This window comes from Chiloscyllium plagiosum, chromosome 1 (assembly GCF_004010195.1).
Source record: "Chiloscyllium plagiosum isolate BGI_BamShark_2017 chromosome 1, ASM401019v2, whole genome shotgun sequence".
Classification (NCBI taxonomy): Eukaryota; Metazoa; Chordata; class Chondrichthyes; order Orectolobiformes; family Hemiscylliidae; genus Chiloscyllium; species Chiloscyllium plagiosum.
In genome coordinates this window covers 46,982,231-46,997,285 of record NC_057710.1, presented here as the reverse complement: position 1 = coordinate 46,997,285, position 15,055 = coordinate 46,982,231, and the positions used below count along the sequence as shown (strand labels likewise).

General features: G+C 40.2%; 1 protein-coding gene across 2 annotated transcripts in view; it reads right to left on the bottom strand.

Moving 5' to 3' along the window:
* Positions 1-11,848: 11,848 nt before the first annotated feature.
* sub1a (SUB1 regulator of transcription a) overlaps positions 11,849-15,055 on the bottom strand; it is a 17,470-nt gene continuing 14,263 nt past the window's right edge. For both annotated transcript variants that reach the window (XM_043684329.1, XM_043684290.1), the window contains exons 4-5: positions 13,783-13,891; positions 11,849-13,457 (exon numbers count right to left, since the gene is read on the bottom strand). In XM_043684329.1, coding sequence (XP_043540264.1) covers positions 13,378-13,457; positions 13,783-13,891 — 189 coding nt within the window. In that variant the 3' untranslated portion in view covers positions 11,849-13,377. The remainder of the gene's footprint in view (positions 13,458-13,782; positions 13,892-15,055) is intronic.

The following is a 15,055-nucleotide window of genomic DNA, read 5'->3' as shown; positions in this document are numbered from 1 at the left end:
CCAACCACACGGGATGAATGTAGATTTCTCCAGCTTCCTCACCACACGATGCTGGAGGAAGAGTGTCTCATCTTCCGCCTAGGAACCCTCCAACCACACGGGATGAATGTAGATTTCTCCAGCTTCCTCATTTCCCCTCCCCCACACCTTATCTCAGTTCCAATCCCCGGATTCAGCACCACCCTCTTGGCTTGCAACCTTCTTCCCGACCTCTCCACCCCACCTGCTCTTCTTAGCCCTCTCTTTAGATCTTCTCTGGTTAACTTATAACTCCCAAGCGCCCTATCTGGGCCTTCTTCTTTCTCTTGACAACTTCTTTAGTAAACCATGGCTCCCTCTCTCAACAACTACCTCCCTGCCTGATAGGTATATACTTATCAAGGACCCGCAGTAGCTATTCCTTGAATAAGCTCCACATTTCAAGTGTGTCCATCCTCTGCAGTTTCCTTTCCCATCCCATGCATCCTAAATCTTGCTTAATCAGATCATAATTGTCTTTCCCCCCAGTTATACCTCTTTCCCTGTGGTATATACCTATCTCTACCCATTGCTATTGTAACTATAACCGAATTGTGGTCACTATTGCCAAAGTGCTAACCTACCTCCAAATCTAACACCTGGCCAGGTTCATTACCCAGTACCAAATCCCAGTCAGAAAACTCTCCTGCACAAATTGAACAAAAAACTGACCCATCTAAACTACTTCCCAGTTAATATTAGGAAAGTTAAAGTCCCTTATAACAACTACCCCATTATTCTCGCTCCTATCAAGTATCATCTTTGCTATCTTTTCCTCTACATACCTGGAACTAAACGGAGGCCTGTCGAAAACTCCCAACAGGGTGATCTCTCCTTTGCTGTTTCTAACCTCAGCCCAAACTACCTCAGTGGATGAGTCCTCAAACGTTATCTCAGCTGCTGTAATAACATTGATTAACAATGCCCCCCCGCCGCCAGTTACCAACCCATGCTGCAAGTTTACCCACTTTATTCCGGATGCTCCTGGCACTGAAGTGCACACATTTCAAACCAAAATCCTGATTGCTGTGCCCTCTTGAGACTCTGTAAATCTATTTTCGACCTCACTACCCTCAACGTCCTGTACACTGGAACTATAATTCAGGTTCCCAACCCCCTGCTTCATTAGCTTAAACCCCCCTGAAGAGCATTTGCAAATTCCCTCCCCAGGATATTGGTACCCCTCTTGTTCAGCTAAAGACCATCCTGTTCGTAGAGGTCCACCTTCCCCAGAAAGAGCTCCAACTATCCAAGAATCCAAAACCCTCCCTCCTACACCATCCCTGCAGCTCCGGTCTCTCCCTGTTCCTTGCTTCACGAGCACGTGGCACAAGTAAAAACCCAGAGATAACAATTCTGTTTGTTCTAGCTCTAAGCTTCTATCCTGGCTCCCTGAATTTCTTTCTACCTATGTCCTTGGTGCCTATGTGGACCATGACTTGGGGCTGCTTCCCCTTCCCTCTCAAGGATGCCAAAAACACGATGAGAGACATCACGAACTCCGGCACTTAGGAGGCAACACACCAATCATGAGTCTCTCTCATTCCCACAAAACCTCCTATCTGTCCCCCTAACTATGGAGGCCCCAATAACTAAAGCTCTGCTCCTCTTCCCCTCTGAGCAACAGGAACAGACTCTGCTTCAAACACCTGTGCCTCATTGCTTACCCTGATAAGTCATCCCCCCAACAGTATCCAAAATGATATACTTGTTGTTAAAGGGAAGCACTACAGGAGATCTCTGCACTACCTGCCAGTTCCCTTACCCACCCCTGACTTCCCCTCTGAGCAACAGGAACAGACTCTGCTTCAAACACCTGTGCCTCATTGCTTACCCTGATAAGTCATCCCCCCAACAGTATCCAAAATGATATACTTGTTGTTAAAGGGAAGCACTACAGGAGATCTCTGCACTACCTGCCAGTTCCCTTTCCCACCCCTGACGGTAACCCATCTACCTTCTTCACGTGGCTGTGGAGTAACTATATCCCTGTAACTCCTCTCAATAACCCTTTCTGCCTCCCGAATGATCCAAAGTTCATCCAGCTCTAGTTCCAGTTCCCTAACATAGTTTTTGAGGAGCTGGAGTTGGGTGCACTGACATCTATTTCAAACCCACTGACTCCCATAGCTACCTCCATACCTCTTTCCAACCTCCCTCCTGCAAAAATGCAATCGCTTATTCCCAATTCCTCCACCTTTGCCATATCTGGTCCCAGGACGAGCAATTCCACACCAGGACATCCCAACTGTCTTTTTACTTCAAGGACCGTAATTTCCCTTCCCCTGTGATCAACAGTTGAACCAGGGATAGCGTCCCACGGTCAAATCTGGGTTACAGTCCCCAGGTTAAAAGGAGTTTAAAGTCCTCTCAGGGGGGAAAGGAATTTAAAGTTCTCCAGTGGTGAGATTTGAGCCTCCAGAGTAAAATAAAGTTAGAATTTGGTACTTTTTAAAATTGTTGCCTTTGTCGCCCACATCTCCCCTTATAAGTACTTTTAGACAACGTGGCATCACTAGGAATAGGGGGAGAAAGTGGAGCCGGTCTGCTCAGGTCCTGACAGTAAAGTGCATTGACTACCGGAGAAGCTTTGTCCGTATTTTTGTGTTGTGGGTGTCTGTTTCTGGGCTGTGGACTTGACTTGGTGAGTCTTTCTTCTGGGGGGAGTGGCATGGACTGTGGACCATGTGGTCCACTCTGAGGGTTTTCTCTTTTTATAGGTATAATTTCAAGAAGATGAAAAAAAACAGAAACACTGAAATTAAAGTTGTACTAATAGTTGGGTCGACTGGGGCAAGTTTCAATGTAACTTGTGCCATGCTCAGTGAGCTTGATATTTAAATACTTTGGTTTGTTAAAATCCTGGTTCAGAAAATCCTTTTAAGTAACTGTTTGGCCTTATTTGAATTAGGATCTCAATTCAATGTTTTGTGGGTTTTGTAATAGGACAGATTTTGTTCTTACATTAAAATTGTATAGCATTATGTCCTTGTTAAAATTATCAAACTTGTAACCTTAAAACAAATTGATCGTGGACCTCGAGCCCCTGATTTGTTTGAAATTCTGCAAAGCCGGTTTAAAAAAACAAATAGGTCAGTGGTCATGCTTTACCTAGATGAGAATGCTGTATTAAAGTATCTTTGCTGCTGTGTTTTTAAACGCAGTGTTCACAAAAAGGGTGCATTTTAATTTTGATGCTTTGTCAAGATTTTAGAGAATATTAGAACTTCAGGCTGAGCTGTTTCAGTTCTGTTAATTATTGTTATGACTTTGTTGGCCCCCTTCATATTGCAAATCCAAAGAATTTTGATTTCTGCCAAAGTTGCCACTATAATTCAGACTGTTTTATTTGGGAAGTTTCATCTTGAGAACATAATTTAATATAGTCTACATTTGTTTCTCAAGAATATTGGAGATTTAAATCTGAACTGAAATGGCCTCTTAAATGGCTAGAGCACAGGAAAAATTTTGTTGTTTTCTTGCTGTTCTAGATTTTGGAAATACTTTTCCTAACAGCTTTCACATTAGCCAAGTATTTTTAAAGGCAAATAATTTTTGAATAACTTGAATGGGGTATCCGAGAGTTTGATTTAGGACCATTGATTGTTGTATTAGAAAAAATGATAATGTCATAAATAGTGAACAGAGTGACAGACTTCAAGAGTTCAAAGAATGTTGAAATAGGCAGACAGTTTAGTGTAGCTCAGTATGTGACTGTCTTCATACTGATAACCACGTTGGCAAGTAACAAATGAGAAGGAAAACGCAGATACTTTCGGCAGCTAGCATCGTCTTGAGTTTCTCCATTCAAAAGGTAAAGCACACCTTTGGACCACTGCTAACATCTCCACAACCTGATTCAACGGATTCAATTAGCCACGAGTCACGACATGAAAAGTGAAGAATCTAACAGTGAAGAAGAGGTCTGTATGCATTTTGTCAGTGGCCTTCCTATTGACATTAAACCACATGAGCCTTACCTTGTCTTTTGATCATTTAAGGGATGTGATGGTTCACTGATTATATTAACATCACAATAGCCAGTTGGCTTTGTTACATTTAAAAGCAGAGCAGGAGCAGAAGCAACAAACAATGCTGCGTTCACCTAAACTGCTGCTGCAGCTGCGGCACTGCACACTCAGATGTGCTGGTATCCTCCATCTGAAGCATCTCCAGAAGGATAGAAGTCTCATCAGTTTTGTAAAGTATTTAACTGCCTTTATCCAAGGATTCAGATTTCTCCATGGAGTAGTGTGCAAGGACAGACTGAATTTTGTTTTCAGGTTGGACGTTACTAAAGATTTTAGAGAACTGGCTCGTTTCCAATTGACTTGGAGGACGTGGAGTGGTCACTAAGGACTGTGAATATAAGAACTTTACTGATGAACTTTTTTTTCCCCAAGTGGGAAGTTTCTGCAAATTCTATTTCCTGCACGGACTAATAATGTTTGTTGTCATAATCATTGCCAGTTGTGTATCAATAACTTGCTTAAGTATTGGCAGTAAGATTCTTATGAAAGGTAGTGTCATCTAGGTGGTTATCATGGAACAATAAAAAGGTAGGAATGTAATGTTAAGATTAAATGGACATCTCTCTCTCTCTGGACATTAATGTAACATTAAAGTAAACTGCAAATGCTTTCTGGCCAGAGGTATGTCACACCTGCACTGTCTCGGGGAATCACCAAGTCAGGAAATCATCTACACGATTCCCCAAGATTAGGACATTATCTCTAATAATGATCTCAGCTCAACACCATCTTTACCAGGATGACTAGGGATGGACAATAAATGCTAGTCAGAGTCAAGAGTGTGGTGCTGGGAAAGCACAGCAAGTCAGGCAGCATTCAAGGAGCAGGATAGTTGACGTTTCTTGCAAAAGCCTTTCATCAGGGGAGGGGGTGAAGTAGCCACTAACAACTATGAATTTAAGAACTTTACGGGTCAACTTTTTTTTTCCAACCTGGGAGGCTTCTGCAAATTCTATTTACTGCACAGACTAGTATTTTTTTGTTATTATAATCATTGCATGTTGTGTATCAATAACTTGCTTAAGTACTGGCAGTGAGATTCTTATGAAGAAGGTAGTAGTGTCATCTAGGTGGTTACCATGAAATGATAAGCAGGGAATGAGAATGTGTATAATGTATGAGCAGGTAGGGAAACAGTTTTTAGGGCTATGTGACAAAGGCTCATCTAGCATGACTTTGACCAGATAAGAACTTGCAGTAAACAATGAGGTGCTGGAGGCAAAGATAGTGGTTTAACGAGGTAAAGAACATCTATTGGGTCATGCCAAAGGTCTTAATCTTTACTGTTGATGCTTGCTGTTTGTAACGGTCACCTAATCAATACAGATGGTGCCTTATTTGGATGCTGCTCCCCGTAAGTGACTATATAATTCCTTATGAGGAAACAACAATGCTACAAAGAGACAAAGAAATTAAATGATTAAGCAATAAGATTACACATCATCATATAATGTGAAGTGTAAGGTTATTCAATTTGGTTACATTAGGGAAATAATATTTTTGATAAAAAAGGATGACATTTGCAATGCTGATATTTGATGAGACTTGTGGGTGTTCGTGTATCCTGGTGGCTAACTTTCTTCCTGTTTGTCCTATGTAGTGTAGACCGTCATCTACAAAATTCCATGCAAGGACTGCCACAAACACTACGTAGGACAAACAGGAAGAAAGTTAGCCACCAGGATACATAAACACCAGCTAGCCACAAAAAGACACGACCCTCTCTCCCTCGTAGCCCTATATACGCTTGAAAAAAAACCACCATTTCGACTGGGACAACACATCTATCCTGGGACAGGCTAAGCAAAGACATGCCAGAGAATTCCTAGAGGCCTGGCACTCCAACCACAACGCCATAAACAAACACATAAACAAACCCCAGGAACCTCATCCAGGAGAAAGATATAAATAGAAAGCAGGAGACACCAGCTTCGTTTCACTTGGAGGTCACCACTGATGATGTTACCTAGCCAGGTAACGAAATGTCTGGATATCAAACCTACACCCTAAACCTCAACCTGAGCTACAAACCTTGCAAAAAACACCTTAGCTTCTATTGCAAGGGCACTGGTGTACAAGAATAACAAAGTTTTGTTACAGTTCTACAATATTTTCGTGAGCCTACATCTTTATACAGTTTTGAAGGCCATTCCTAAGAAATAATTTGCTTACATTGGAGGTAGTACAACAAAGGCTAATATTATTGGTTCTTGAAATGAAAGAAATTTGTGGGATAAAAGACTGGGGTGATACGTTCTACAGTTTTGAATAACAAGTGACTCCATAGAAACACACTGGGGTATCTGCATCACAGGGGCACCATGAAATTCGGGTTTGTGGGAATACGATAAGGTGGTTGCATTTGAGTAGAATGCTCTTAAGCATCAGTAGTAAATGGTCTCTTTCTGCATTATAGAGATTCTGTAGGACACAGTTTCTATAGGACCTCAAAATTAGGGGTAAATCAATTAGAACGAAGACCAGGAGAATTTTCTTTGCTGGGGATTGTAAATCTTTGAAAGAGATTCCTCCAGAGGACTACGAATGCTCCAGTCAGTATATTCAAGATTGAGATCAACAGATTTTTGATCTCAAAATAAAGTGCAATAGGAAACAGGCTGGAAAAAGGAGTTGAGATCTTTCAGCATTTATCAAATGGAATAACAGAGCAGGAAAGGGCCTGAATGATCCACTTCCCATTCTGGACTCTTTTGCTCCTCATAGATGCTACCTGACCCAAGATTTCAAAAATCTGCATAGCTTTTGATAACTACATCAATCTTTAATATGGGTCCTTCAATTACAGAGTCAGATGTACAGCACGGAAACAGACCCTTCAATCCAACCAGATATCCCAATCTATGCTCATTTGCCAACACCAAACCATTCCTAATCATATACCCATCCAGATGCCTTTTAAATGTTGCAATTGTACTAGCCTCCACCACTTCCTCTGGCAGTTCATTCCATACATATACCACCCTCTGCTTGGGAAGTTGCCCCCTAGGTTTCTCTTATAAATCTTTCCACACTCGCCCTAAATCAATGCCCTCCAGTTCTGGATTCCTACATCCCAGGGAAAAGACTTTTGTCTATTTATCCTATCCATGCTCATGATTTTATAAACATCTATAAAGTCACTCCTCTGACCCTCCAGAGAAAACAACCTCAGCCTAGTCAACCTCTCCCTATAGCTCAAATCCTCCAACCCTGGCAACATCCTTGTAAATCTTTTCTAAATCCTTTCTAGTTTCATAACATCCTTTCGACGGAAGGAGACCCCAGAATTGCACGCAATATTCCATAAGTGGCCTAACCAATGTCCTGCATAACCGCAACACAATCTCCTGACTTCTGTACTCAATACTCTGATCAATAAAGCATACCAAATGCCTTCTTCACTATCATAACTACCTGTGACTCTACTTTCAAGGAGCTATGAATCTGCACTCCAAAGTCTTTGTTCAGCAACACTCCCTAGGGCCTTATGCACCATTAAGTGTATAAGTCTGCTAAGATTTGCTTTCCCAAAATGGAGCACCTTACATTTATCTAAATTAAAATCCATCTGCCACTCTTCAGCTCATTGGCCCATCTGATCAAGATCCCGTTGTAATCGGAGATAACATTTTTCGCTGTCCACTATACCTCCAATTTCGGTGTCATCTGCAAACTTATTAACTATACCAGTTATGCTCGCATCCAAATCATTTATATAAATGACGAAAAGTAGTGGAGCCCACACCAACCCTAGTGTCCCTCCACTAGTCACAGGCCTTCAGTCTGGAAAACAACCCTCTACCACCACCCTGTTCTACCTTCAAGCTAGCTTGTATCCAAATGGCTAGTTCTCCCTGTATTCCATAAGATCTAACCTTGCTAACCAGATTTCCACAGAGAACCTTGACAAATGCCTTACTGAAGTCCATACAGATCACGCCTACCGCTCTTCCCTCAACCCTCTGTCACTTCTTCAAGAAACTCAATCAAGTTTGAGAGACAGGAGTTCCCACACACAAAGCCATGTTAACTATCCCTAATCAGTCCTTGCCTTTCCAAATACACGTACATCCTGTCCCTCAGGATTCCCTCCAACAACTTGCCAACCACTGACGTCAGGCTCACCAATCTATACTTCCCTAGCTTGTCCTTACCACCTTTCTTAAATAGTGGCACCACGTTAGCTAACCTCCAGTCTTCCAGCACCTCACCTGTGACTATTGATACAAATATCTCAGCAAGGGGCCCAGCAATCACTTCCCTAACTTCCCAGGCCCTGGGTAATTATCCACTTTTATGCATTTCAAAACATCCACCACTTTACTCTTCTGTAACATGGATATTATTCAAAATGTCACCATCTATTTCCCTATATTCTACAGCTTCCCTGTCCTCCTCCACAGTAACCACTGATACAAAATATTCATTTTGGATTTCCCCATCTCTGTGGCGCTACACGAAGGCCGCCTTGCTGATTTTGAGAGGCCCTATTCTTTCCTTAATTACCCTTTGGATCCTCCTTAACCCTATTTGCCAAAGCTATCTAATGCCCTATTTTTGCCCTCGTGATTTATCTCCTACTGCCTTTATACTCTATGCATTCACGATCTCTCCTGTCTATACATGGCATATGCTTGTTTCTTTTTCTTAATCAAACCTTGAATTTCTAGAGTCATCCAGCATTCCCTCCACCTAGCAGCCTTTCTTTTCATCCTAACAGTAATATACTGTCTCCGGATTCTCGTTATATCATTTCTGAAGGCTCATTTTCCAACCTTTACCTGTGAACATCTGCCCCCATCAACATAATTAATTTGCAAGAAGGAAACTTTGTCACTAAAGTTTAAAAGTTACAGTAAACAATGATAATCAGGAACTATATAATAATTTAATAAATATTAAATGGGAAAAGTAAAACCATTGTACCAATAGAAAATGTTAATCAACTATATTGTTATAGCTAACCTTTAAGTCAATGGGAAATCTATCCAAATAAAAGGAAAAAGAAAACAGCCTTACTACACCATAACTGGTACTAGGAGAGATATTAAATACTTTGCATCAGTTGTTACGGTGGAGAAGGAAATGGAGGCTACAGAGCTCAGGAAAATAAATATTGATGTTTTTAAAACAGTTCACCTAAGAGGAAATGTTTGACAGGTCTTAGAAAACAAAGGTAGACAAATTTCCAGGACCTATCAAGCATATCTCAGGACATATGGGAAGTTAGAAGGGAATTGCAGGACCTGTAGCAGAAGCATTTGTATCAGCTATGACCACAGGTGAAGTGTCAGAGGACTGGAGGATGGTTAATAGTGTGCCTTTTTAAAGGAAGTCTTTAGCTCGAGAACTAAACCCCTGAGTCTGACATCGGTGGTGGGTAAGTTGTTGCAGATGCTACTGAAGGATAGGATTTACATGCATTTGGACAGGCAAGGAATGATTAGGTATAGTCAGTTTGGTTTTGTGTGAGGGAAATTGTCTCACAAACTTGATTAGAGTTTTTTGAGAAAGTAACCAAAAAGATTGATGAGGGCAGAGAGATAGATGTTGTTTACTTGGACTTTAATAGAGCCTTTGATAAGGTTCTGCAAGGTAGATTAATTAGTAAAGTTAGACCACATGCAATCATGGTGACCTTGGATACAAAACTGGCTTCACAGTAGGAGACAGGAGGGTATGGTGGACAATTGTTTTTCAGACTGGAAGCCTGTGACCAGCAGTATTCCACAGGGATCAGTACTGGGTCCACTTTTGTCTGTCATTTATATATACAATCTGGATGAGAATATAGGAGACATGGTAGTAAGTTTGAGGATGACACTAAAATTGATGGTATAGTCGATAATTAAGGTTATCTAAGATTATAAAGTGATTTTGATCAATTGGGTCAATAGACTGAGGAGTGGCAGATGGAGTTTAATTTAGTTAAACAATTTATTGCATTTTGGTAAAAAAAAGGGCAGGTCTTAACAATTAATGGTTGGGCCTTGAGTAGTGCTCTAGAACAGAGACACAAAAGGGTTCAGGCACATAATTGTTTGAAATTTGCATCACAGGTCGACAGGATTGTTAAGGCGGCATTTAGCACGCTTGCCTTCAATTCTCAGACCTTTGAGTACAGGAGTTTGGACATCATGTTGAGCTTGTACAGGATATTGATGATGCCTCTTCTGGAGGCATGTGGGGGGAGTTCTGGTCACCCTATTATAGGAAAGATATTATTAAACTAGAGATGGTTCACAAAAGTTTTACCAGAATGCTGCCAGGAACGGGGGTGCTCCGAGTTATAAAAATAGGCTGGGATCTTTTTTCACCACTGCAGCACTGGTGGGCGGCACGGTGGCACAGTGGTTAGCACTGCTGCCTCACAGCGCCAGAGACCCGGGTTCAATTCCCGCCTCAAACGACGGACTGTCTGGAGTTTGCACATTCTCCCAGTGTCTGCGTGGGTTTCCTCCGGGTGCTCCGGTTTCCTCCCACAGTCCAAAAATGTGCAGGTCAGGTAAATTGGCCATGCTAAATTGCCCGTAGTGTTAGGTGCAGGGGTAAATGTAGGGGAATGGGTCTGGGTGGGTTGCGCTTCGGCGGGTCGGTGTGGACTTGTTGGGCCGAAGGGCCTGTTTCCACACTGTAAAGTAATCTAATCTAATCAGCATAGAAGGTTGTGAGGTGACCTTATGGAAGTTTATAAAATTAAGAGACATGGATAATGCAAATAGGAAAAAGGTCTTTTTCCTAAGATGGGGAAGTTTAAAACTAGGGGGCATCTTTTTTTAAGGTGAGAGGAGAAAGATTCAAAAAGGACATATGGAGCAACTTTTTTTAAAAAGCACAAAGTGGTTACTGTGTGGAATGAACTGCCAGAGGAAACCGTGGTTGTAGGTAGAGTTACCTTTAAAAGACATTTGGCTAACTATATGAATAGGAACGGTTTGGAGGAATATGGGTCAAGCGCAGACAAGTGAGATTAGTTTAGTTTCAGAACATATTTGCAGTTTGGACCAAAGGGTCTATTTCATTGCTGCATGACTATCACATTGTCATCAAGTGATGTTTTTATTGTAATATGTGCAGTCAAAAATTGTCATTTTGATTCAGCATCATTACTACTATACAAAGCTATTACTATTGCCATCAAAAGGGACACCATCACATGTTTGCAAACAAAAAAAAGTTTCAGTATTTCATTGAGGAATGACAATCTTGATGCCTTTTGCTTAAGGGAAGCATTGGGCAAGTTTTGCATCATTCTGTCAGCACATACTACAGCCAAGTTAATTAATTTTAACAATGTACTTTTGCATGCAATACAAACCTTCAAAGATGACGTCTCTTTCACACCCCAATTGACTCAGCATTAAATAAAACTAATGAACTTAATTGTTATAAATAGCAAAGTGATTTACCAAAGCAATCAACTTTAACTTCTACATTAACACTTCCATCCAAGATAACAGTAACCTGTCTGCTGACTGTTTAATACAACATATGCATTCAATTACTGCCACATTGCATAAAATAGATTGCAGTTTTTTGTCTCAATGTAAATTGGGAAAACGTTTTAATGAAAGCAACTTTCTCATGGGACACAACTATTGTTGAACCTTGGTTTAACTATTAACTTTCCATTTCCTATACTTAATGTAGACTGATAAAACGAAAACTAAAGATGCATCCTTAAAATAGTCATGATAGTAACTTTCTTAAACACAAGATCAGTATAAATGCTTTTAAGAAATGCCTATGTAACTCTTCAGTTGTAAGCTTCAGTGAATTAATATTAAATTCAAAGTCAGTTCAAGTTGCTGCAACAGCTTTATTTATTTTACCACATTTCAATACAGATCAGAGAAATGTGAACATCGTGAAATAATACAAAAGCATACTGAAAGTAGTCAAAGCATGCTGTGTGAAAATATTAAATTGAGAGTGGTACCTCATGAAAGCACTATGACGAGCACCTATATAGTTGCATGACTTATCAGTCATGTTTCAGCTTATAATTATTCCTAAATAGCCATCACTTAAACAGTTGCATTTAGAGCAAAGCAAAGTCCAGGGAAATGTTGAAAAGTCCTGGACTAAATGACAGCCATATTGATGCACATTTTTAAAATTACTGTTCAGTCACCTAAACTAGTTACAGAACCCTGCACCAGTCCATTCGTTATTATAAAGCCATTAAGAGTGTTTACTAGTCCAAAGAGAGCTTGGAAAAACCCACAACTAAATGAATTTATTTGAGCTACAGGATCAAGCAAGTATTCGCGTGGAGGACCAAGCTTCAACTGATTGAGTTGTCGAACATTACAATCCAATCCTCCCAACCTCCAAAAAATACATGATATGTTGGGACTATCAGAAGCTCAGTGAGAAGCTTTAACAAACAGTAAACATCTTTTAAAAACAAAAAGCGAAAGAAACCTATGTCAAACCACTATTAAAATTATCCCCATGGTATTAGTGACATGTAATGCTTTTGCATCTCCTCTCCAACCTTCCTGTTGACATGTACTCTTATTGGAGTGGTGATCCAAACTTATAGCTCTTTGGCAATCATTCACGATGTCATTCTTCATATGCAAGTCTAATCGATTATTATATATTTTGTCCTTGATCAAACAATTCGAACCATGGACAACTACCTGTAGGCTTAACCCAACCCTCAAAAGACATTAACAGGTTTATTTTCCAGTAGTGGATAGCAAATGATAATCACAAGTGGAAATCCTGACTCACTTTCACCCCTCTTATTGCAGGATACAGTCAAATTCTTGCAGTTCAACAGCTGTTGTCAACAAGATCAGCTCTGCTAACATGGAACAAATCATACACCAAATATCTACTGGCCTGTACAATTTATTGCTACACCCCGGTGCTGCATTTACCCAAAAGGCCACTGGGAAAGCTAAAAATGCCAATTTGAAATAGCCAGAAGATTAAACGATTGAACCATACGTCAAAAAAGTCTCTTCGTAGAGCTGCATGAATTTAAACAAAAGTTGTTCTTGAAAATATTTGTATCTACTAGCTCAGGATAATACAAGACTAGCGACATGATATAGCAATTGCCAAACATCAAATCAAGAAACAAAAATGTAATTTTAACACTAAAAACAAATTCCATACCACTTTTCTAAATAATGTACCCTTAAGAGTTTTTTTTTAAAATATGAAAGCTGGGATGTACTGCATATACATAAAACAGTCACATTATGAACATTACAATACAAACAAGCTTAATATCTTATTTTAGAAAACACAAGTAAATGTTAAAGATGGACATGTTCATGACAAAAAGCAGGGTACATCTTTTATGGTCATTCTATAACCTTTTCAGTGCATCATCAATGTCAGGAATCATTTCCTTCAGCTGATTCCATTGGTCTGGTAATAAGGAGATTCCTAAATTTGGGTAGCAATGGTGGGGTGGGGGAAAAAAAAACAAAAATCAGTGCATAAATGACAAAGCTAACAATGGCTATTACAGCATTTCATAGAATTTTGAGACCTTTTCGCCAATCAAAACTCTTGCTCATGAAGATATTGAACTTCTCTCTATTGTTCTAAAGAGACCACTCACCACACATTAACTTGTTTTAAGCATCAATCTGGCTTGACATTTTTCTCCACTTGAACCACTTCATCCAATAACAGCAGGTCATTACCTTAAATTTGCATCCTCATTCCTATTTTGCCAACAGATATTTAATAACCCCGACATAAATACCTTTCTTCCCAGGCTTCATTTCACCATCTTGGTTCATCCAATATTCTCTGACATCAATTAGAACTTTGCCTTTGAATTCACGCACACTGACATATCTCATCTTGCCAATCTGTCAATAAATATTGTGATGAAAGTCCATGTTGTTAGTAAGCTGGAAAACTATATCGTCAATGCATTGAGTGAATGGACATAGAATTCAGATTCAATATCTCCACAGAAATTAAAAGAGACACATTTTGGTTGTAGAGGTCATACTCCTGCTAATGTGTACCACTTGTTACATCTGGAATGTCTGGCATTTTAACATTGTAATAAATGCCAGGTAAGATTTTTAAATAAAAGAGGCTATGGGCTTTCGTTTTTTAGCCACCATCTGATACTGCTGAGGCTATGAAATTTTCTTCTGAATCAGTTATCATTGAAGGAAAACCACTGTTATCAGAATGTCTATCATTAGAGAAATTGTTCTTTATTTGGGATATCGGCTCTTTGTGTATACTACAACATTCATCCACAGCTGTTTATAAGGACCATGTCATGATAATGTCACTTGACTAGTAATTTAGTGGCCCATACTAAAGTTCTCCGGATCTAGGTTCAAATCCCAGCAATGGAGCCAGTGGAACTTGAAATCAATTAATAAATCTGAAACAAAGTTAGTCACAGTGATGATGTCATGAAACTATAATCTAGTGTTGTAAAAATCCAACTGGTTTATGAGTGTCTTTTCAGGAAGGAAACCTGTCCTTACTGTAAGACAGGATCTGAAGGAGCATAAGTTGGGAGCATAGGCTGTCGGGGAAGGATGTCGTGGAAATGTGGAACTTTTTATAGGAACAGATACGACGTGTCCTTGATATGTATGTACCGGTCAGGCAGGAAAGAAATGGTCGTGTGAGGGAACCTTGGTTGACGAGGGAGGTTGAATGTCTTGCAAAGAGGAAGAAGGAGGCTTACATAAGGTTGAGGAAACAGGGTTCAGACAGAGCAGTGGAGGAATACAGGATAGCCAGAAGGGACCTGAACAAAGGGATTAGGAGAGCCAAGAGAGGGCATGAAAAATCTCTGGCGGATAAGATCAAGGATAACCCAAAGGCATTTTATGCGTATGGGAGAAACATGAGAATGACGAGAACGAGGATAGGTCCAATCAAGGACAGTAGTGGGAGACTGTGTATTGAGCCGGAAGAGATAGGAGAGGTCTTGAATGAATACTTTTCTTCAGTATTTACAAACGATAGGGACCGTATTGTTGAAGACGAGAGTGTGAAAC